Below are 24736 nucleotides of genomic sequence, written 5' to 3'. Positions count from 1 at the left end.
TGGGTTGGCTCTTCTGTTCCTTCAGAACTGCCCGAATTCTTTATGACATAAGTTCAACAAAGTGCCAGAAACATTTGGTCCATATTGATGATAGCATCACATTTGTGGTCTGCACATCCAGATAGTAAAGTTAAGTATATGAAACATCAGTATTTGAATGTATTTGAATTTAATGGCACTAATAGGAGATTCTTTTGGAAGCAGGTTATGAATAAGATTCTCTCTTTAGTGATTAGAAGTGATTCCACAGGTCAGTGAGTTTTATTATAGGCAAGTATGGTACATATATATATGTGTCTCAATAGGAGAGTGATGACTCATTGTGACAGTGATAATTGTTGTGGTCTACAGAAAGGGATAATAAACGTGATAATATGTTAGATTTAATTCACAAAATCTAAATGAAAATCATGTATGAATTGTGGAACAGAGATCTCATAACAAAGATGAAAAAGAAAGAACTTACTGTAAAAGACCTGAAAAAGTAAAAGACCTGCCTGGACACATAAGCACGTTATTGACAATGAAGCTGTATCTCTGCTATGCATGCAGCAGGTGCAGAAAATCCCATCTTGTCTAAGGAGGACAAGCAGATTTATCAGCTGTAAGTCACACGTATTCCTCTAACAGCAGCTCTAATGCTGAGTCGTCCTCCTATTCACTGTCTATGAAGAAACCAGAGGATTTGTAGTTCGAGAAAATTCACACTACTACTGCTACTCATATATCACTCTTTCTCCCTCATACAAAACAGCCAACTGAGGCAGCGGCTATGATTGGTCTAGAATGACATCTGATTAGACAGCCAGGAGTAATTAGGGTGCTCATTGGCTGCTGGAACTGTGCTGTTTGTGACACTTGTAGTGTAAGCTGGCTTGAATGGAGCTTTTGTGTAAACGTGCCACATATACAGCTGTGGGCCCGGTAGGGTTGGGGCAGCACCTGTGCAGTCCAATGCACCAGCTCTGCAACAAAACAATATCTTTTTAAAAGCTCATATTGTTCAGTTCCTTTCAGACAGCCATTGATTCAACACTGTGGTTGTGAACTGTTTACCAGACTGCAGAAAACTCATAAAGCGATTGAAAATACAACCACCATCCCCCCTGTAGATGGAGTACTTACCACTGTTGTGCAATTTCCTTAAAAGAAAGATAAGAACCTGAAGCATCTGCTTTCAAGTGGAAAAGCTATTAGAGGGTCAAAGGCAGAAATAAGCTTAGCACTGAGAAGATCAGAAATGATAAGTGTAGCTCAGCAAACAAACGAGCAAACAAACAGGGAAGGCTATATAATGCACTGCAAACATTGTTCTAATGCAATTTACTTGCAATGAACAGCAAAAACAAGCCAAAAGAATCAATATTCTCCTTTTAAGCAGCCCCTTCTGTCTTCCGTAGAGTTGAGCACAGGTTTCAGGGTACTTGGCAGGTAGGTTGTTCCAGACATTTTGGAGAAAGTCAAAGCTTTTGGGAATTTAACCTCAGTGCTCCAGACTGACTCCATCAGGGCTCTGTGTTGGTATTTTGTTCAGTTGTAGGACTCATTGTTCATGTCACTGAAGGTAGCTCTTCGAAACCGTGGCTATATGTTTGTCACGGTCGTGATGCAGATCGAATTTTGGGCAACGGTGATCAATTTTAAGTACCTAAAACTATTATAGCAACATAAAAAGCAATAGTTTGAGAGTAAGACGAGAGGCTCGATGTCAGTTTTGCATCTTTCGAAGGCTATGCTCACTATTAAGCTTTTTAAAATGTTATTTCTTTAATTCCAGTTTGTAAGCTTAGCTAAACTAAGCGAATACTGGCTCAAGCTGCATATTTATCATACAGACATGAGAGTGGCAACCATCTTCCTTTTTTTACTCTTGACAAGAAAAGTGAATGAGTGTCTTCCTCTGAATATCAAACTACTCCTTTAAACAACCATTACATGTGAGTCACCATCTCAGAAATAAAAACACTCTCAATAGCAGGGGTCGCTTTTTTTTTCAGACAGCAGTTCTGAATCAGGATTTGTGTATAAGCCCAACATATTCTTTCTGTTTTGCTATGAATACTCTCAGAAAATAAGCACAGTGTAGCGGAAAGTGTGCAGGATCTGGCTATGAGCTGCTCTGAAACAATTTCAGAGCTGAGCACTAAAGAACAAAGGGGCGAGTTTGAATCCTGGTGCCACGCCCTCGGGCTGTAGAGTCAGGGCATTTATGGCAACCTTTTAAGCTGGTTTATACAGTCTATAACCCAGAATCCCCTTTCATCTTCCGTGGCACAGAGAAAGGGTTCACCACTGAGAAGGTGAAGGGTATCCAGAAGAGTATTGACAACACACTGAAGCAGTGTTAGGGGAGAAAAAAAAGAAGGCAGAGCTGGAGAAATATTAAAGAAACTGCGGGTTAATCTTCCAGTAAAAATGGATGGATGCCACAGTTGACTTATCATCATTATTATTATTATTACTATTGATTTATTAATAACTTAAAAGCGCTTTGGCTGTTACCCAAATGTGTACCTGAGAACTTGGGAAATGCAATGATTTGTGACACCTGAGCAAATGGGGTAAATAGGATGAAGCTGAAACTGTTTCCGTCTTAATCCGCTATCTGAGAGGGTGGATTATGATGTTTCCTTTCATAATTTCACACAGGATTGGGGTAAAAAATTGTCAAGCTTGAGTTTGATAGATCAATTTGCCAGCTGTTCCAGCAGCCCTCTCCTTTAGCTATAATAAAATCCCTCCCAGTCTAACGGCATAATCTATGACACGCTTGATCTGCTATTCATTTGAAGTGTCGTGGCATCCTGCTTTATCTTCTGACGTGGCGGAGACCTCCTCTACACCAGCGCCAACACTGTTGGTTGCTAGGAGCTATTTGCTATATGCCGAGTCATTTTCACGGTTGTTATGGCCCTGCATTAGCTAACATAGGACTCGTGATTCCAGCCTTCAAATTAATGCACATGTTACTGTCAGAGGAAGCATGAAGCGCTATCTAAAATCCCACAGCATCTCTCTATTACTCGCTGAAAAAAATTAGCTTCCTGTCTTCATTAAGAAATGTAATGTGTTTCCTTGTGTCACAGTCAACTCAGGTCGCACGCATCTGACACTACACGTTTTATTTCTACTAGATTAACACATATGTAACACATGCACGCTCAGGCAAAGGCACTGATTTACACACTCACACCCCCACACACTCACTGCTGTAGGCTTTTATCCTCAGGCACCTGGATAGCTAAGAATTACACAGAAAGAAACTTATTCATTTGGGGAATATACACATACTCCTTCCCTGAGACAACCTTTTGTCCTGAGGCAGAGAAGAATACTATTGTTGGATTACTGGGGTGGTGTTAGTTTGGGGCCTTGGGGAGCTCCCCGTAGGTGCACCCTTCTCTTTTTGACCTCCCCACCCCCACCCTTTTATGAAACTGTGAGGCTCGGGCGATTTATCTGCATTAACCACATGGAGCACTGAATTTAGGGTGTAGTAAATATGACTGATGACATTATCTATGGACAGCAGGAAAGTGAAAAGTCTCTGAATGTCATTCTAGGACAGCAAAAGTGTGTTTATGGAGAGGAATGAGTGAGGATCTGTGAAATGATGTCTAAGTGTCTTTTAAGAAAGCGGTGAAAAGAGTTCTTCTTTGACACTTCTTCTTATCATGACATGCAGTATTTGTCCAAGCCTTCTGCATGTATCGACATTGCTCTAAATACTCAGAAATAAAACCCAGGGAGACAAACTTTTTAACCCTCAATATACTTTCACGCATGGCTTTATAATATAAACAACTCTAGGAAAGTGCAGCTGTGACATATATATTTACCCATTCAGTTATCAGACCCATTTTAGAAATTTTTTCTCTCATTCTACTCAGTGAAGGCATTTTTAAAGCCAATCACCTTGAATGTGCAGTCTGGACTTTAACATCTAATAATACATAGTTAATAGTATTATTTAAAGACTCATTCTCAGGCTGTTCTAGAGGGAATGAAAAGCCTGATTTATTTTTTAAATTGTGCAATAACATGGTGACGGCACAGAGTAAGTAATTTCTCCACTACATTTGCCATCACTTTATGCGCCGTACAATCATACTCATCATTTAGGAGGTTGTACTTGCTGCTGCAGGGGAACCATCAGAGTTCTTATAATTTATCCTGAAGGCCACATGAATGTCTATATATTTGCAGAAATCCATCTAGTTTACAATTAATTATAACACTAAAAGAAGTAATGGAAATCTGATGTGCAACGTTCATTAAAATCCAAAATACTGCAATGGGAGTACTGTAAAGGACTACAAACAAAGATCGCCTCGTTATTTGCTCCCTGTAAAACCCAGATAGACTTTTAAATCCTTCAAAGCCCTTAATCATCAAACCTCAAATCATCAAACTCAATCATCCTTTAAAGACCTCATAGAACTGTATTATGCCAATAGAGCACTTTAGAGTGTAGGTTGCTTGTGTTTCTTAATTATGTTCGCAAGAGTAAAATGGGAGCATATTTGACCCGACTCCCAGTTTGGGTTCAGAAGAGAAGCATCCAACGACTTTAAGATTCATCTCAAAATCTCTTTTTGATGATGCTTTTATTTAGAGCGGGATCATGTGACCCTGAGCCATCCTTTAGTTATATATGAGCTACAGGCTCAGGCTGTGACACAATGCAGACCTCTCCTTTCTTCTGTTTTGCTCACAACACATTCTGCCATCTATAGGCTGTGCTGTTTGTTATCTCGCTATAAATTTAAAGTAAAATAAACTTTATTTACAAAGTGCTTTTCAAAAAAAGTCACAATTACTATACAACAATTAATATCTTCTTGATGCATTCTCAATCATCCAGGAAAGTAAATCTCCAAAAGTTGAATCTGTTCATCTGGACGTAGCGTTTTGTGGGAGAAACGTTTCGTCACTCATCCAAGTGACTTCTTCAGTCTCAGCTGACTGCAGGTTTCCCTAAACCTTATAAACAGTACATTTGCATAATGACTGAAACCAGCCCACTGAAGGAACAATGGGCTGTGAGGTCAGTTCCTTAATCATAATTATGCAAATTCCCATGACCATTGATCAACAATCACTGACCAAAACCCACTGATCAAAGAACACTGATCAATGGCCATGAGTACCATTCACAGAGAGTTGGGGAATGGCTGCAATCACAGCATTGTAAGATGGCGAAAGATGTACCCTTAGGCCCCCTCCTCGATTCAGAGATGGTCTTTCCCTTTTCACGTAAATGGCCTCCTTGACTCCGCGCTCAAACCAGCGTTCTTCCCTGTCCAGGATGTGTACATCCTCATCGTTGAAAGAGTGTCCACTGGCCTGTAGGTGTAAATAAACTGCAGAGTCCTGGCCTGACGAGGTAGCTCTTCTGTGTTGTGCCATCCGCTTCGCTAGAGGTTGTTTGGTTTCCCCGATGTATAAATCCTGGCAATCCTCCTGGCACTTAACAGCGTACACTATGTTACTCTGTTTGTGTCGGGGGACCCGATCCTTGGGGTGGACCAGTTTTTGGCGCAGCGTATTTTGGGGTTTAAAAGCCACAGAGACCCGGTGTTTAGAAAAAATGCGTCTCAACTGTTCCGATACTCCTGACACATACGGGATCACTACAGGTTTTCACCTGGGCAGCGGTTGTCCTTCTCTCCTGGATCGGCTGGAGCTTTCTTTAGGTGCCTTCCCAGCTTTGACAAAAGTCCAGCTAGGATATCCACATTTACTCAGGGCCTTCTTGATGTGCTGTTCTTCTGCCTCCCTGGCTGCTGTGTCAGTGGGGATGGTGTTCGCTCTGTGTTGTAGCGTCCTGATGACACCCAGTTTGTGCTCCAGTGGATGATAAGAGTCAAACCTTAGATACTGATCCGTATGCGTAGGTTTACGGTACACGTCAGCTTTTAGATGTCCCCCATTACTGATGGAAATCTCACAGTCTAAGAAGGCTAACCTGCCACTTTTCATATCCTCCCTGGTGAATTTGATGTGTCGGTCCACCGAGTTAATGTGATCCGTGAAATGTAGTACGTCCTGAGATTTGATTTTCACCCAGGTGTCATCCACATATCTGAACCAATGGCTTGGTGGTGTTCCAGGGTAGGATAGCAACGCCCTCTTTTCCACTTCTTCCATGTACAAATTGGCCACGATGGGTGAAACTGGGGAGCCCATGGCACACCCATGTTTCTGCCTGTAGAACTGACCCTTGTATGTGAAGTAGGTGGAATGAAGACACAGTTCCAAAAGCAAACACACTTGGTCGATGCTGAGAGTGGTCCTGTTGCTGAGGTTGGTGTCATCCTGTAATCTCTTACGGACTACCTCCAACGCTTCCGTGACTGGGATGCAAGTGAAGAGAGATGTAACGTCGTACGAGACCATGGTTTCATCTGCCTCCATAATGACATCTCTCACCTTCTCAACAAAATCCAGGGTCATGGGAATTTGCATTATTATGATTAAGGAACTGACCTCACAGCCCATTGTTCCTTCAGTGGGCTGGTTTCAGTCATTATGCAAATGTACTGTTTATAAGGTTTGGGGAAACCTGCAGTCAGCTGAGACTGAAGAAGTCACTTGGATGAGTGACGAAACGTTTCTCCCACAAAACGCTACGTCCAGATGAACAGATTCAACTTTTGGAGAACAATTAATATCAATAGAGAACCATGCTAAAATAGAATAAAAAGGTAAGCAAAATGTATTTATATAGAGCTTTTTATCTGTGCAAAGCAATAAATATCTAGCAGAAATCGATAAAAATATAAATACCAAAAGAATCTCAACAAAAGGCGTGATAAAGCGGAAAGGTTTTCAACTGTTTTCTTTAAAAGGATTCTACCGAATCTGCTAACAAGGGGTGAAGTATTAAATTGTTTCATTGCCTTGATGCACAGACTAAGAGGATCTGTTCTCCTATGGTCTTCGGTCTTGTATAACGGAAAACTGATAGATTTTGAGCTTGTGAGAGAAGATAGCGAACAGCTGTGCATTTAACAAGAAGTTGAGATATAATATAGTCTGGAACATGTCTGTTTAGTGCTTCAAGTGTGAGAATTTTAAAAACGTGATTCAAAATCAACCGGGAACCAATGTAAAGAGAATAAAATTGGAGTAGTGTGAGCTTGCTTGCTAGAGCATTTTGTATTGCTTGGAGGTGTAAAAGAGAAGAGATGAGCCAGTAAATAGGGTATTACAAAAATCTCGGTGCAATGACACAAATACATGACTGTAGATCACAATTTCAAAACGTTCCTTAAATGAAAAAAATGAAGGTGAAAAAGATTTTATATGTTCTTTTTTCTCAGACCGTGCAGGAGTCAACAGGATTCCTCTGGTTAAAAGAGTTTCCAACTGCTTGCTCAAAGTGAATCACTGAGGTTTTCCATCCACGATGTTCTAAAGTATACTGCTTAGACAACAAAAAGTCAGGCACTCTATAATTTCGTTGGACTACCTTTAGCTTATAATGAAGGCATGTATTCGACCTGGCGTTATTTTGATAAGCAGAATCAGACTGCTGGGTAAAGTCTTTTCCAGCACATCCCAAAGATTCTCAGTGGTAAAGGTCTGGACTCTGTGGTGGCCAATCCATGCATAAGGCTGCACAGCTGTACAGCTACACACCCCAATTCCTTCAGTTCTTTTCATTGTGTGTGTGTGTGTGTGTGTGTGTGTGTGTGTGTGTGTGTGTGTGTGTGTGAAAATGCTTTTACTATCCCTTTTAACATGGCCATGAGGTTTATTGTTGCTGTTTTTATTTAATTTCACCAGATGTTTAAGTGAAATCCAATCACGATCACTCAGGATTTTTATCCAATACCATTTCTTCCTCAAAGGTGCCGGTTCATCAATAACCTTCCAGGTTTTAACAATACAGTTAAAACCTGGACAGTTCTTAACGAGAAGCTTCTCGCTGCTTCAGTTAGGGTTAAAAAGCCAGCTGAATCATATTGATCCCTGCATAAATTCTGGTTAGTTAAATACAAGCGGTGCCTTTTGTTTTTTTTCACTGGGCGGTGTATTTAACTGAGTAATAATACTCAGATTCTGTGGGACCAATAACATAACTATGAAAAACAGTGTGAATCCAACAAGTAGATGTTGATACATATAACAGGATAACTGCTGCCTTTAATCTGTTTGTGGTGCTAGAACAAAAGTCAGAGAATCAACAGACTCATTATGATTTGACCCCTGAAGACTCTGATTTTCTTCACCAAATTTCATGGCCATGCAGCCGAAGTGGTGAGGCAACCAAACCCTAGAGCCAAAAACCACTAGCAAAACTAAAAAGTCCTTGGTGTGCCCACAGTGTTACCATGTCCATTATTATTATTATTAGTAGTAGTATTATTATAAATACAGTTATTTCCATAAATACTCCTGATAAATCGTACATTGTTTTTCTCCACACTGCACATCAAATCAGCCATAACTAAGAAGAGATAAATTCGGCAGCTGGTTGGAAGCTTTGAAGCTGAACATTGGGTGAAAACCAACATTGCACCCTGATTTAGTGCCGAACTCTCTACATTTGAACACCACAAATGTGCCAAAAACACACACACACGATTAATATAATACCCCCAAAATACCAAGAGCACTGTTAATTACACCCCCCAAAAAAGACATTTAATTAAACCTAATTGAAATGAAATGCTGTCACACTGATACGGTCTCTGTTTTTGTTTACCACATTTGCTCCAGGTCATGAGGCATCAACTCACTTTTTCCAAGTCTTATTTGCATAAAGAAATGATTCATCCATGGTATTGCTTTCTAAGTGCCAGAAGCTGATATTATTAAGTAAATGTGACTCAGGTTTTTTTTTTGGGGGGGGGTTACAAAGTGAAAAGAACGGAAAACGTTTGATTAATCTTTTTTGGAAACACAACAAGTGAGAAAGCTTGCACGGGAGTAGATTTTCATCCACGTGCGAGGTGAGGTTTTCCTCGGGCTCAGAAGCAAAATGTGCTCCGGTAGTCGCATGTGCCCTGCTGCACGTATCCAGCAGGAGGGTGTTTGTTATTGTACTGACCTACTCACGACCGACTGGATAACGCAGATTCTTGCAAAACACGTTTTCGCGTTGTTGTCGAACGAGCCCCAAAAGTCTACATGTGATCGGGGTATTGAACCTTTCAGAATACACGTTATCTCTAACAGACGTGCGCTGGCACTACACGCCCTCCCGAGCCTCCTTCCAAGCCACACCTCCTCTAAAGTGACCCAAAGTTTACCGGTTTGTTTGTTTTTTTTAAACAAACGAACTGTGCCACTGACCCCATTTCCCAAAGGCTTGATATATAAGGGTGCAGAGGACTGCTGTGAGTTTAGTTACAGACGAAGAAAAGCAGCGTTTGTTTAGAGAATATCAGTGAATAATTCAACACCTAAAAGGGGTGGAGCGTGAGATCTGCCTGGTAAACGCACATTTACCTTTAAAAAAATGAGTAATATTCTAGTTGAATATAAAGCTAAAATACAGCTGTGGTACTGTGGTAGTTAAGTCATAGTTACTACTTTTATTCCGTATGTTTTTAACCGGCTCCTCTGTCTCTTAGACTTCTTTTTTACTTTCTTGTAAACTATCATAGAGAGAATACGGGCTTTTTTTTAAAGAGCCGCTGTTTGGCGTTTCCACTTTCACTTCTGCTCTCCAGCCTCCCTGTTTGTGCGTCTGTCCCGGACGAAGTGGGCGGTGGGGTGGCGTCACGTCATATCAGCCGCCTAGCTCTGATTGGCTGCCGATTCTCACCCGACACAGCTGTGATTGTTTTCTGCAGAGGAAGCTCTCGTCGGTGGTATGAGGTCTGTGCGGTGGAATGGAGGAGCACTGTGTGTTTTTTCTCTCTCGCTCTGCGTGTGTTTGCTGACGATGATGTGAACAAACAACGTGACTGCAGTTCTCTTGTTGTAAAAGAGCAGGAAAACGAGGAGGGGGGATCCTGGCTTAAATCTGCTTGCCGAGGCGCGAATGAACAGGAGAAGAGGATTCTGCTTGGAGCTGACTCTGAAGACGTCTGGAGATCAAGGTAAGCAGCCGGAACAATTTTTTAACAATTTCTTCGATTTTTTTCTTTCAACGTGAAAACAGTGGAACTCGTGTGTTGACTGTCGCGTTTCCTTTTCTAGCTTTAAAGTGCCAAATGCCTAGGCTGGAGGAGCATTGTTGGAGCTGCTCCACTTCATCAAAGACCGAAACTAAGCACCCATCATCTGGCGCAAACTGGTTGGCATCCAGAGCTGAAGAGATGATGTCGATCATCACATCGGTGCTCAGCAGTGCCTACATCTCCCTGCACGACGTCCGAACGGCCAACCTGATCCGCCGGGGTGTCGTCCTCTTCACGGTCGGAGTGTTCCTGGCCCTGGTGCTCAACTTGCTCCAGATACAAAGAAATGTTACCCTCTTCCCCGAGGAGGTGATGACAACTTTGTTTTCGTCCGCATGGTGGATCCCACCTTGCTGCGGTACAGGAGCCGGTGAGTGAATAAAAGGCTGATTTTATAAAGCTTAGTTGGTGCTTTATAAACGACCCTGCAAGGGTAGTTTTACCCGGGTGATCAGTAGTTTGCGGCTAATTTGGGGACAAAGGAATGCAGAGAGGGGAGGAGTTAGAGCGCAACAGCCTTCCCTTATAAAGAGAAAATGACACTTTAAATAATATGTGGTGTGTTTTACCGCTTGTGTATATAAAATGGGCTCTTATGGTCAGGAAATCCCCCTTTGTGAGCTGGATTTTGCCATAAGCAGCAGAAATTTAAACCGCATACAGCAGAAGCACATCCCTTTTCTCATCACCACTGTCAGCAGCATTTGTATGATCAGATGACAATGAATCACCATTCAGTTTTGTTTTTGTTTCATATTAATTATGACTCAGTTTTGAAGGCATCATTAAGTCTGGCTGTTATCAAAAAGTAAAAAAAAAAATGGCTTGGAACGGATGTTGTTTTTTATTGCGCTCTGATTGGTCGCAGCAGCCGGACACGAGGCGAGCTGCGAGCTCATTGGATGGTGTCATAACGGGTGAGCTGAGAGGGGAGGTACTTTTAAGGCCAGAAACAGGGAAGTGAGGGAAAGAAAGAAGCGCGTAAATGCTTGGCTCCTCCCCCTCCTCTCGTCATTGCATGCTGCAGGACAGAAACAAACCAAGAAATAAGAGATGTAGGCTTATGGCTTTGCACCAGGCTTCCCGTTTTAAAGCCCCAGTGTCATGCAACAGATGAAGAAAACTGTTCTTTACTTTCCCACACCTGAAGGTGATGTCATTAAATGTCTTCTTGTGCTTTATAAATAGCCCAAGAAACAGATAATATTTCAGTTTCCACAACAAGCAACTGCCACAGATCCAGTTTCTGTCAACTATCAGTTCACCAGGACAATTGATTCAGACTCATCTGAGCATGCTATTCCTAGTAGGATTGCAGCTAAAGATTGTCAATGAGGAGTCAAATGAGGTATTTTCTCAGATAAAAGCTTCTTGGAGCCCGAATAAGGTGAAAAATATACTAACAAAAGCTAGAGGGATGAAGTAAATCCTCTGACTTAAGAGCCTGGTATTAAAAAGCATCTGGTGCTTTCTGTGAACAGTTTTGTTTTTTTAAGTGACGAATCGAATGTCAAAATGGTTTCGTATTCATTGTCCCGTGATCCAGGTAATAATTCCTGTAACTCCACTTCTTGTAAGATATCCACTGTGTATTTCCTTTTTACATTATAATAGTGTGGTTACATAGTTTCCTTCACGAATTCTTGGACTTTTAATGACAGTATGTAGAAGAAAATGATTGGTACACACAAAGCAGGGAGTTGCATTAAAAAGTCACACTTAAAAAGTAAAAGACAACTTTAAAATTAAAGCTAATGTTTATGCATATTCCTCATGTGGGGGTTTTGAAGTGCATGTACAGCAGGTGTGTCGCTAACTGTGGAAATGCACCTTCAGCAGTTTGTCTCTATGACACAGTTTGCCCTATTTTTATTTCACAGAAGTTCTGCTTATCTGGCACAATTCAAGACTGTTTGTTCCCTTTTTTGATTTTTTTTTTTGCAGCTGTTATCGGCCTGCTGTATCCCTGTCTCGACAGCCACTTGGGAGAGCCGCACAAGTTCAAGAGGGAATGGGCGAGCGTCATGAGGTGTATCGCTGTGTTCGTCGGTATCAACCACGCCAGTGTTGTATCCTTTCGCCATGTCCCGTGCAGCACTCAAATGCACTTTTGCTACTTTTGTGATACTTTGTTTGTTACAGTAGAGTGGAAAAGTACACCAGTAATTAACTGAAGTTTGGCTGCTGTCTGCATCAGCTCACTAATCTGCTTTATCCTTTTGCAAAAAGAGGTGGTGCAACTTGATGGTGGCCAAATATTTGCGTAAGAAATAATCATATGTTATCCTCGTGCTGTTTGATTTTTGTCCTTAACTTCCCGGAACACAGAAACTAGACTTCGACAACAACGTGCAGCTCTCCTTAACGCTAGCAGCCTTGTCCCTGGGTCTGTGGTGGACATTCGACCGGTCCAGGAGCGGCTTCGGACTGGGCATCACCACTGCCTTTTTAGCTACTGTGATCACACAGCTGCTGGTCTACAATGGAGTCTACCAGTAAGTTCTCTATCAGCAACAACAAGGTGTTCAAGGAAAGCCTTTTAAGGTGGAACAAAAACATTCTTGAGTATCGTTTTCTGAGGAAACAAAACCGATGCAGCGATTTGTCATCACTATTTTTTTATTCCTTATTACACCCACAACTAAAATTACAGTGTTTGGTGTGGGTGTTAGTTATCCAGCTGTGAGAGTAAACCCAGCTTTGGTATGAATGAAGTCAGTGAAGTGTTAGCCAATACAATAATAACTAAAAATGTACAGCAGAGAGGGCAAAACACAGCTGCAGATCATCCTCATTTTACAAAATAGAAATAGGATGTGAGGAATGAGGGGAGGTAATTATTTGGTAATAACTGCAATTCATACTTGTGCTTGGGGTGGCTTTCTTAACTTTTATTTTTTTTCTGAAATGTGACTTCTTTTCTCTTTTTCTCTTAAGGTACACATCTCCAGACTTCTTGTATGTACGCTCCTGGCTCCCGTGCATATTCTTCTCCGGCGGTGTTACTGTGGGTAACATAGGACGCCAGCTAGCCATGGTAAAGTCTGCAAATCTTGATCACACTGTCATCCTTTAACTGAAGGTTCAGACTGATATGTTGATGTTTGTGTAAAGTGCTGATTTCATGTCAGCTCAGACATGAGGTAACACTTACCTGGCTTTATTGGAATATTACCAGTTGAAACAAGCCAATACTCACTGCAAGAAACCACTGTTTACTGTCCTGTGATCATCATATTTAGGGGCTTTAGCTAAGTCTGTAGAGTCCATTGTATATATTCTGGAGTCAGATAGCTAGGTTTTCTCGCTTATTTACTAAATTTTGCAGATTTCAGAATTAAGGGTTTAAAAAAACGAGGATTTGCATATTTGGAATTTGAGTTTTATTGTCTTTTATGTGTAAAACAGCATACAGTGTAAGCAGTGATGAGGTTGGATGCTGACATGTAAATTTTCACTTTTGAGATGAACTGTTCCTTTAAAGAGCTACCAAAACTTCAAGTTTCAGTGGAAACCAGTCACATGACTCTCTTGATCCAAAAGGTTTTTGTAATTGGCCATGTTAAAAGTTGGAGGGTAAACTGGCAATTCTGTGTTGATGGTTTAAAAAGTTTTCGGTTTGTCGTATTTGCGCAAATTATCCCTCCGCATTTATCGTTATCAGCCTCTGCTCTGTGTCTAAAGAGCTGACTTCAAAAGCTTCCCGTGCGCCACACATGCTTTATTTGCAATTATTCTGCTGAGGCGCGGCAGCAGATAACATTGTCAAATGGTTTCAAATTGTGCAAAGAGCATTGGACGCCCCCCTTCCTTCATAATTATCCCAGCAAGTCAGCTTTGATGTCTTCATTAAGCTTCTGCCCAGAAGCCTCACCTCATTCTGTCTGTAAAGTACCAGTCCCCGTCACTGCCTCAGTTTGACTCACTGAAAGCGTGAAAGCAGATTAAGAGCTGTTGTTTTTCACAGTCGTGGTGAGACACAGAGCCAGTCTGGACTCGGCTGACCAGAGGGTCATTTGCTACTTGTTGTTTTTGTTTTCGTGATGAGGCCTGAGGAATGTTGGCACTAGTCTGAACTCGTGGTTTTGTTCTGTGTTTTTTCGCTCACTCGCTTCAGTGGGTCATTTATGAGAAGAATCAGGAGGCACACGAGACCTTTTTTTTGTTTTATTTTCTGGAAATGACAGTGATAGAGTCCGTTTAGTCGGATTAACCATGGAAAAAACACCCGTTACTTCACATTAGCTGTGATTTTATGCTGAATGGCTGATAAATGTAACTATTTTAGGAGCTCATGAGCAAATAAGGTGATTAAGCGTGTAACAAAACAAGCCAATGTTGAGAAGGAAGTACTTTCTTCCCCTGATTCTGCAAAATATTAGGTTGCCATTGGGCAGAAAGAAAAGGGGAACTGATTCTAATATCAGGTCCTGATTATGAGTCAGATCAACAAAACATGCTACCTTTATACTGTGAGCAAATACAAGTATAGTCCTGTAGCTGCATTACAAATTGATTGATATATAACTAACATAGGTCTTGTTTTTCTTCTCCAGGGTGGTGTTGAGAAACCCCACATGGACTGATTGGTGGACGACCGGGCGAAGGGCATCCGAGAAAAAATGGATACGTTCTGTGAGGAACGAGAAGAATGATGTGAGGAAAGAGACTCTTTGTCACGACCTCATCTTTTGCTCAGATGACAAAAGTGCAGGTCAGAAAAGCCCCTCATCAAACGTGCCATGTCCTCTGCACCTCTTCGCAGCCAAACAACCTCTTCCCACCTCTATTGTGCTCCATTAGCATTAAGGCTTCCTTCACACTACACAGGCGGACAGCCCTTGCCTTTTTTGTGTGTGTGTGTCCTCATTTGAAGTGAACAGGAGACTGGTTTAATTTCATGAAGTGGACGCGTGCTCTTGAGCGTGATTGTATCCTGGAAGTGGCAGAAAAGATATGATGGGGTGCTATGATGTTTTCTTTTTTTTCATTTTTGTATGATCATAAAAGGGAAGTGTTGCTCTAGTGGGCAAAATGATGCCCGCTCGCTCGCACAAAGAGATCTTCTTCTTTTTTTTTTTTTTTCAATGTAGAATCCCAATGAAATCAAATTGAAGTATTTATTTTCCAAGCATCCAGTGACCGCCGCCCCCAAACTAAATGTATGTATGGTAATGAATGGTGTTAGTTCAATGTCTTGGGAAATATTTGGGGAAACTGCTTTCTCATCTTATTCCCAGCAGGAAAGCAAATCATTTTCTGATTTATTAACACTTGATTATAATACATGATTAAAGAAGGCGCCAAGAGTTGACTACCAATTTAAACTTATATATTCACAAACAGTGAAGATCACTGAAGCACAAAATTCAAGCTGCTTCATTTTTAAAAAAAATGGAAATTAGTTGTTTTTGCCAGTGCATAGTATTATTTTTAATCAGTTATCAAGCTTGTCTTTGCTCAGACAGAGAGGACTGTTTAAAGTAAGCATTAGTCTGGACTGGGAGTTGAGATGAACCATAGAGGTGAAGCATGCTTTGAAAGAATGTACCAGATATACTAGCAGTTTAAAAAAAAACCCTTTCCAGTGCATTTTTATAGAATGGACCTTACATTCCCATTTGGAAAAACACTTTACTGTGGGATCGTACACGTTTTCGACTTCAACAGCATCCTCAAACTAGAGATGATAGTTTGGGAACAGACACCAGTTAAAATGGGAGAGGACGGGACGTTATTACGTAAGATTTGCAATCTGTGATTGCCTGTGTATTATAGAATGTAGTGCTTTTGTCACTATTACAGTTTAGTTGTATCCTTGTAAAAAAACATAATGACATTACTGCTTGTGTGTATAATGGCTTGCTTGTGTAATCAGACAGGTATTATTACCATACTAGACCTACAGTATGTTAGTGTTTGGGGGTCTAGAGGATTAAGTGCAATCAGACCATACATGAGCCGATTATTCTTCCTTATTTATTATTTCTGACAACTGCTAAAAAAAAAATATTTGTAACTTTAAAGTATATGCAGTGTGGATCATTCAAAACAGCAATAATATCCTCTCTTTCTTTTGTTTTTTTGTAAACAACAATGCTTTTGTCAGAGATTACATGCCTTCAGAGTCAATACCAATGACTCTCACCAGAGAGACAGCATAAAAAAATATATTGTGTCAAACTGTTGTTTTAAAAAATCTCATTTAGTAGCATTACTGAAGGAAACCTGATTTATTTTTTTAAATCCTTTTTTGTGGCAGATCACTTCAGGTCGAATCTGCGTGCATTCAGGTGTGCTAAAACTGAAGAGGAAGCTTTATGTTTTGAGGTGGTGAAGCACCTTTTGTCTCAATGTTTTAGAGTTTCCGTGTGTGTGCGTGCGTGCGTCTGATATTTCAGCTGTGTATCGTTTTTGCTACTTTGGATTTAAGTGAAAAATAAAAACACCTGACAAAAACGTCTTTGTGATTTCTTTTATTGTGTTACTCACATGGGGGACTGGAGGGACTTTGTGACTGCTATGATGTGTTTGATATCTGGTTGAAAATAACACACTGTAGCTTCCCCTGTGGTGATATGAACCTGATACCATCATTCATAATTAAACTGATTACTAGACACTTGCCTAATTACACATCTCTGCAGCTCCAGTAAGACACTAGCCCGCAGATTTTATTTGGTTGTCAAATGCAGCTGCAGCTTAATTGGAATGAAGCTTTCTGGGGTGCTGATGATGGCATTTGTTGTGTCTGCTGTCACGGTCATGTTGAATAGATGAGGACACTCTTTTGTCCCTTCCTTTGTACTGTCTTTGGCTGCATCTTCCCTCTCCTTCCTCTTCTCTGTAAGACCCTCTGCAACCCACCAAAAAACCCTGAAACTACCCCCCTCTGCTGTGTGTCACTGGGATCATGAGGAACTGCCCTCCCTCCCCTCCTCTGTCTACCCCCTCTCTGAACACGCCTTTCTGGAGGGCAGACTTCTATTTATACCTAGCGGGGGACTGACAGTTAACCTTTTGCACTGGGGGAAATTTCTGGGAGCGGGGCCAATGGCTGTGGGCTATTCTGAATCAATCCCTCGTTCTGGAAGTCCCTCTATACTTGCATGCATCTGTTTTTGTTTTCCATCCATCCTTCTATCCCATCTATCCATCCATCCATCTACCCATCCTCTAACAGGGCAACGGCGCCACACGCCATCTCTTTCCTCTCCCTCCTCTTTCAGTCTCCTACTCTTCTCAGGCAGAATAATTGGCCAGGCTTCAACCTCCTTTCATTTCCAGCCACAGCAAACTGAAAGACTCCATTAGAGAACCCCCCTCATTGCCAAAAGCCCCCCCCCCATCTCTCCGTCTCTCTATCCTTCCTTCCAGGCAAGAAGACAAGCGAGGGCACATCAGATATATTGATTCACAGCACCTATAGGTTTGCTCCGGCAGACTGCTATCATCTCTTTGCAGCACTTTTGTGACTTTGAAATTTGTGTTACTTGGCCTCGCATTTCGTGCAGCGAGTCTACTGCCAGCAAACATGAAGACAAAGATTTACAACTCTACACTGGAGTATGGCAAATTGAACTTGTTTACTTTGTATTTAACTTCATTCTCTTTGCAATTTTGTGTCTCTTGAAATGAGAGTCTCACTTACTGTGTCTGTTTAGTACAGATCACGGTATACAAGATGGATAAAATCAGATTTAAAAAAACAGCTTTATTGATCCTAGAAGGAAAACATAGCAGCAGAAAGAACAAGACAAGAAGGTATATTCATATATATATAAAAAAAATACACTGTACAGATATATATTTGTTTTAAACTAGCCAAAGAAAATGAGAGAGACTCCAAAATAAAGTGGAAAATGATTAGTGCAGCTTTCCAGAATAAGTTGCCATGATGGATGAAGTACGAGTATGAGTTTTGCTCATGTAACACACCGGTGGTATTGCCATTAAAATACAACAGTATGATACAGCAGAGTTTAAGGCCAATATGTATGTAATGTAATAATAATAATAGTTCTTTGCTGCACTGTGTGGTTCTGTAATTTTATAGTATTTCTTAGTTTCTCACTTTTCTGAGTTCTTAGGAGCTAAAAAAGCAGCTCGAACTAGAAGAAAAAGGCTTCAGGAATTCAGAGCAACTCTAGTGGTGTTGGCACTTTTGAATATATTTGCCTTTGAGAGTTTTTTTGTGATGAGGCAATATTTTAAAAACTAAATTTTTCAAGGAAGAAACGGTGGTGTTCAGATGTGTACTGAGAAAGAAGATGCAATCCTATACTAAACTGCTTCTTTAGATTTGCTCTCTTTCGTTTACTGCCCCTCAAAAGTGTAGAAGGCAGTGAGTATGACTATTTTGTGCTACTTTACACCTCATCTCGATTATATTTCAGATTTGGATTTGTTCCTTTCACTGTATTGCAGTTCAGGAATACACCATTGAACAGTTTGCAAACAGGATGGCATTTACAATATCATTAGAAGATGTTTACAATTTTTACAGCTCTATTTGTATCCAAATAGGCTAAATTTGACCAAATTATTATTTTAAATATGTGTATTTATATATGTGTACAGCTGGAGACTTTACATATCACAATGGTGCATGTAAGGCATAATTATAAAATACATTAAAAACCATTAAACCAACAGGTACTAATCTTATGGGATTGTGACCATTTTCAGCAGATCTGCCCATCAAAATAAATGTTTCCTTTAGAAATTTTGAAATCTTTTCACTTCAACAGGTGTTCAAACTTAACAAGAAACAAAATGTTCATAACTCGGTGCATAATTTGTAGTAAACTTTATTTTCACCACTTTCTTACCCCAGTCTTGCAAGCATTCAGATTTGTCTTAGTAGAAAAACTAGTCTTACTCTAATGCATCTGCATCTGCAATCTAAAAAGTGTAATGAAACCATCAGCTACTTTCACATTTATACTTTCTTTTCCTATCTAAACATCTGAATGCTGAACTTCTCGTCTCCTCTATAACTTCTGACTTTGTCTTCACTGAACGCCGGTGGCCTGCCTCGCTTTGAACACACGTCTCTGTGGTAAACCTGTCTGGGGGAGCGCCTGTCATCTCACCTGGGCTGTCACACACATTTAAAATCTGTCAGCTGCTGTTACACAGGCACTGTTTGCTTTATTTCATGCTCCACCTGTGGCGCTAAACTTCTGTTTGTTTCATCCAGGACAAAGACAAATCTTGACTACTTTATTAGTTTTGTTGTTTAAAAAAACGTGTAAAAAATGTACTGTAAAGTACTGAGCTGTGGTGTGGTAGTGGATAAAGATATTACGATGCATATATTCTGGGGAAAGAAAACATGCAGTATAGTACCAGATTACCCAGTAGTGATGGCTTTTGTTACCACCAGATGACAGTATTTATCCTCTCAGCTTGTCTGGACAGGACATCTATAGACCCCTAGTGGAAGGACAAGGAACAGGAAGGTCTGGAAGGGCCTCATCTATGTAGAGGTTTTCACCTAACTACTTGTATGGAAATGTAGAAAAAACAAGACTTCAGAGGCTTTCGAACAAAGAACAACCGGAGTGTTGCGATCTGAGAAAGCAAGAAAACACAGCACATGAAGAAAAATAAAGGCAATTAAAAGTAAAAGTAATTACAAATACGCTCATATTCTCCTCAAAGCCTCTTAAAACTTTGGATTCAGAAAGATAATTTATTAAAACAGCAGAGGAATATTATCCTTGGAATATTTATCTCACAGTGCAGTGAGCGGGCAGAGTCACATGCATGATAGAAAAGGTCAATGAAATGGATTGAGTGTGGAGAAAATCATTGCACTTTTTTTTCTCTGCCAAAAGGTCTTCAGTGGCATTAATGTCCTGCTCTCTCTGAAATATAATGAAAGATTTTGTGTGTGCAAGTGCGTGTGCGAGTGTGTGTGCGAGACTCGTTTAGGTCTACTGAGTCTTCATTACACCAGAGCGGGGTCCACTCCTGTCCTCTGCCCTCGCTCATTGCCTCTCCCAGTGCCGGCCAGGAATAATGAATTACAGTGGATGCCATGGGGGGGCTGAGTGAGTGGCTCAGAAGTGGACTCCATTTTAGCTCAAATTACCTCTCAGATCCATTCAAATGGCAGTCTCGGGCTGCTCTCTGCCTTCTCTGCGTATTCCTGTCTGAGGGTGAAATGATCCATTCACACCTTTTCTCCCTTTAAGTGGCTGTGATTCTCTTTTTGGTCGCAGTTCCTCCAGTGCTCTGGGTAAAATCACGGGGGGAAAAACCCCCAAACAAATAAAAGTATGAACGTTAAAAACATTAAACAGACTGATACAGAATCATCATTAGAAGTGCTCGTGTCGTATGAGATTTATCAGTTCAGTCAACATGCTCAGCCTTGTGTGCCATTCCAGTTGATTCCTCTTCTTCCACCGCAGGACAATAATAAAATGACAGCATAAACCTCAGGTGATGGCACATTATGCATGCCATCCAAACAAATCCTTCCCAGTGTAAATTAAACACACCCAGTGCATCCCAGCGCCCAGATCAGACTCTGTAAATCGACCAGGGTAATAATAATAATAATAACAGCTGAATAAAAGGTAATGGAATAAATCAAGGTGAGCATTTCCATTGCGAGATCTATCCTGGGAGGCAGACAACAACATCTCACAAACAGAGAGAAGGCTAAAATTTACACCACAGGTCAATATCTGTGTGTATTCTTTAGTTTTCTGAAAGAAAAAGAAAGAAAAAAGAATTAAATAGTAGGAGATTCTTTTAAAAATAAAATGTGGATTTAAGATTCAAGAAGATTAGCTGGTTGTGGCCATTAGCTGTATCAATGAAGCACGTTTAAAATATTACAATATTAAAAACATATATATATATATATATATATATATATAAGCCCTTACGTTTGCGTGATTTTACAAAGAGATCACACAGATTTAGGCACAACTAATGTGGACAGTCTGCTTATGTCTTACTGCATGTCGCCCGTGTGTATATTGTCAAATAGGCTAACAGACTTCATTTGCATATACCAGTAATCTAAGACATGCTTGCAGCCCTACTTAGAATGCACTAAAGGTCGATGTTTGTCATGTTTTAATTAGTCTTCATTAGTACGCGTAAGCATAATTCAAGCAACAGGATTGCAGTCTATCCACTTCGCTCCGGAGAAATGCACAAAGTTGGCAGGCTAAAACCATCTGGGAAAGTTCTTGCGCCTAAAATGTCCTTTGACGAGCTCCTCTCCTGGTAGGTGACAAATTCACAGCATATAAGTTACTGGGGGGTAAAAACAACTCAGGTGCACTGGGTGGGACTGGGTGCACATGGTAAATCCAGGGGAGTCCAGAACTATTTTGGCGACTTTAACGGTAAAGGGCGCGATGCCACACAAGGAGCCGGGTCAAATATCCCCTTATGACTGACCTCTTTCCACTATAATTAAAGTTGCTGGACGCGGGGACATAACTTAAATTGTATCTCGCAATTAGAAAGAGCCTCGGTATGAACAAATGAAGAAGCACTGATGCCGATGCTTGATTTAATCCCTTAGCATTTACCACTCGCACTAAATGTGTAACTTTAAAATCTCTGTGTGGCGATATGATTACATCTAACTTGTGGGTTTGGTGTTTGTAACTGCCCGAACGCAAAATCCGAACTGGCTGGGGTAAAACTACTTTCAGCTTAACATGAACACGAATAAGATTTGTACTATTTTTTTTAAATATATACGTATAGATGTTTTTGTCATAATTTTAGAGGAATTTCTGCTATTCGTTGGTTTGAAGAAAATAAAACTAACAGATTTGGTTCTGCAGTTAAACGATCACACGTTTAACTGCACTTCCTGCGGACTCGAAGTTCTTCTAATAAAACCTAATTAACTTATATAACGAGAAAGAACAAATATGAGTTTCAGCAAGTGATTTCCACCTGTCTTTGTCCCACTTGTTCCTTGCTTCCCCGCGACAGACAGGTGCACGAGGCATGCGGACAATCCAAAAACCGCAAAGCTTCCCGAATGACCCACACAGGAGAATCAAGGACCCCAAAAAACTTTAGGGGCCAGCGAGCTGAGCTGATTGAACATAAGGTGCACACTACTTTCTTCTTCTTCTTTTTTACATTACACTGGCTTTGCTTTGAGGTCTGTTTGGCGGCACATTTTCATTCATAAATGCCCCCCCTCTGGTCCCTCTCAAACTGAACCTGTCCACCCCCACCCACACCATAGCCTATTTGTTCTGTATGACTGAGAATGTAAACCCATTAACCTTACAGAAATAGCCACCACGTGCAGTTCATTCTTTGCTGTCCGAAGTAAGACGTCCCGACACGTGAAAAGTCCCGCAGACCAGCCACAAAACTACAGTAGGAGAGGAGCTCTGTGGGCCTGACACCAGTTGAGCGTCACGCAGATAACTGTGCGCTTTATGTACCTACAGGATTACAGAGCGGAGCCTTAGAGGCTTTTACACTCTGTGAAAAATAGCCAGTTATTATTAAAGATATGAGGATCTTTACAGTGTTATTTTCTGATGCGAATATAAGTACAAAAGCACACTAGAAAAAGGAAATTCTGATCTTTAACGGGATACAAAGCGAGAGTTGCGTGCATCCTGAAGTTTTTTTTCCACTTTAACCTTTTTTAAAAATCTTTTATGCCTGTTAATGAGGCACTATGGGTCATTAAGAGTGTCTCTGAGTTATTTCAAAATAGAAGAAAGAAGGTGGACAATGCTTTTTTTTAATGCATGAGGAATATTTTTTTTCTTGCAGCCGCTGTAAGGAAAGGTTTTTCTGTTCAAACTTTTATTCCTGTTGGTGTACTTTATATATCTGTTGCATTATTTTTTTAGAGTTTCATTCTTAGAGATGGTTGTTCTGTTCGCTATAGATTTTGGTTGTCCTTAAATTTATATTTTAAAATCCAATTTTCTCCTTTAAACCTTAATCTCCGGATCAGAATTATGTTATTTTTCTCTCTTGTAAAAAAAACAACAACTTTGGATCACAGTAAGCATATGCAGTTTTCTTTTCCCCCTCCGCTCAGAAAACAGTTAAATAGTTGCAAAACAATCCAGAGTGGCACTGATTGGCAAGAACAGAAATTAGATTTGTCAAAGATATAAGTTTTCTATGTCTGCAACCCACACAGTATGCACCACAGCTACAGGAAGTTCTCCAAATCTGTCTCTTATGCGCAAAGAGAAAACTTGAAAAGAAGAAAAGTTTTGCCTATTTTTCCTCTCTAAAATGATGCAAATAAAGATTGGAGTGTTGCTGCTTTGTGTCTAAAAGAAAATGCACTTTTTGACTTTTTACCCCCAAAATACAGATAAAATAATAACAATAATAATCAGTGACCATCAACTGGTATTATTCATTGTATTAATTCCAGAGTTTGCTGATGGGAAGTCAGCTGCATTCAATTAGCCTTCATCTAATTTAGCTGAAGCCTTAATTGCGCTCAGGGTGGTGCGGTTGTTTGTGCTAAGCTCTGTAGACTTCTGTGGAGAAATACGACCCGCCTCTTAAGAACAATCCAAATTCAAATGAGACTTATCTACGCCAGACTGATCAGACGGATTAAGAGTTATTAAAACCTATAAAGGGCTGAAACCAGAAGATTCAGCAGCCCCAAAGTCCGCTACGTGGCGACTCCAGAGGATTTCTCTGTAAACACAATCAAACCACGGGAAAAAAATTATATAGACATCATCTACATAGAGCCTGTGATGAATAAGCAGCTGTGGAAATTATATACTGCGCTTTTTCCACTGGAAAAAAAGGAGAATAAAATTAATCAAACGGATTTAGAGAAACACCACCTGAGCATGATTTTGCTTTAAAATCTAACAATATAAACTTGGAGGAACACCTACAGTATTTCAGCCCAAGAAGGCAGTTTTGTAAAGACTATTACTACAATTATATCCATGCATCGATGTCAGATGCCAAAAAACTGCTTTTGTTACTCATTCTTTTCTTTGGGATTTATCCTGTTCTGGTTATATCTGAAACACTGCGAAGATTCTGGAAAATTCCGGGGAAACAATGAAAAAATAGATACTGGTGTCAAGTCCCTCCATTTAACCTATTTTATATTCCGATGAACCACACTTCTAAAACAGATTGACTTTTTGTATTACCCACTAAATGCAGTTCGGCCAGCTTTCTAATCTAGTCTAATTCGGCTGCCATGCTCTTGGCCCATAATAAAAGAGTGGGCAGCGAGCTTCAAGGCCCACAAAAACACGACAATAAAAAAAGAAAAGAGAAAAAAGAAAGAAAAAAATCATACAGGATCATCAAATAGAAGAGAGGTGCTTTTAGGTTTTGAAAGGCACAGGAAGCTGGAGGATTTGGTTAGACCCCTGCAATGGTGACAGAGCTGATATTAGAGACCCCCATTCATCTGGAGGGAGGGGTGGTGTGATGGAGGGGGTGCATCTGCAGAGGTCCCACCGCCCTCTGATCTGTGAGCTGGCACACATCACGGCGTCCATTCACAAATCCTCCTTCTGCGCGTCACCTTTTGTAGTACTCCATAGTACTGAGCGCTGGTGACGTATAAGACAATCCTACCCAGAAAA

The 24736-nt window shown here is 40.6% G+C and overlaps 1 protein-coding gene and 1 long non-coding RNA gene across 9 annotated transcripts in view; one reads left to right on the top strand and one right to left on the bottom strand.

The window, feature by feature from the left end:
- The first annotated feature begins 9320 nt into the window (after positions 1-9320).
- Positions 9321-15623, top strand: insig1 (insulin induced gene 1). 3 transcript variants are annotated; one of them, XM_003439337.5, is made up of 8 exons: positions 9321-9443; positions 9684-9831; positions 9949-10055; positions 10156-10506; positions 12081-12205; positions 12465-12631; positions 13074-13173; positions 14693-15623. In XM_003439337.5, the coding sequence occupies exons 2-8, from the start codon at positions 9827-9829 to the stop codon at positions 14720-14722; spliced, it is 885 nt and encodes a 294-aa protein (XP_003439385.2). In that variant the 5' UTR covers positions 9321-9443; positions 9684-9826; the 3' UTR covers positions 14723-15623. The 3 variants fall into 3 exon arrangements, with proteins under 3 accessions (XP_003439385.2, XP_005448977.1, XP_025766134.1); XM_005448920.4 differs by having other exon boundaries at positions 9944-10055; XM_025910349.1 differs by having other exon boundaries at positions 9430-9443; positions 9684-9858; positions 9944-10055.
- Positions 15624-15975: 352 nt separating this feature from the next.
- The window catches only part of LOC102081372 (uncharacterized), a 42757-nt gene continuing 33996 nt past the window's right edge, over positions 15976-24736 (bottom strand). For 3 of the 6 annotated variants that reach the window (XR_003221652.1, XR_003221650.1, XR_001225273.3), the window contains one exon: positions 15976-24724. This is a non-coding gene — a long non-coding RNA (uncharacterized LOC102081372). The remainder of the gene's footprint in view (positions 24725-24736) is intronic. The other 3 variants (XR_003221651.1, XR_003221649.1, XR_003221648.1) reach the window with 3 other exon arrangements.

Source organism: Oreochromis niloticus, linkage group LG9 (assembly GCF_001858045.2).
Source record: "Oreochromis niloticus isolate F11D_XX linkage group LG9, O_niloticus_UMD_NMBU, whole genome shotgun sequence".
NCBI classification, from domain to species: domain Eukaryota; kingdom Metazoa; phylum Chordata; class Actinopteri; order Cichliformes; family Cichlidae; genus Oreochromis; species Oreochromis niloticus.
The sequence above is the reverse complement of the archived record's forward strand: the minus strand, read 5'-3'. Positions and strand labels throughout refer to the sequence as shown.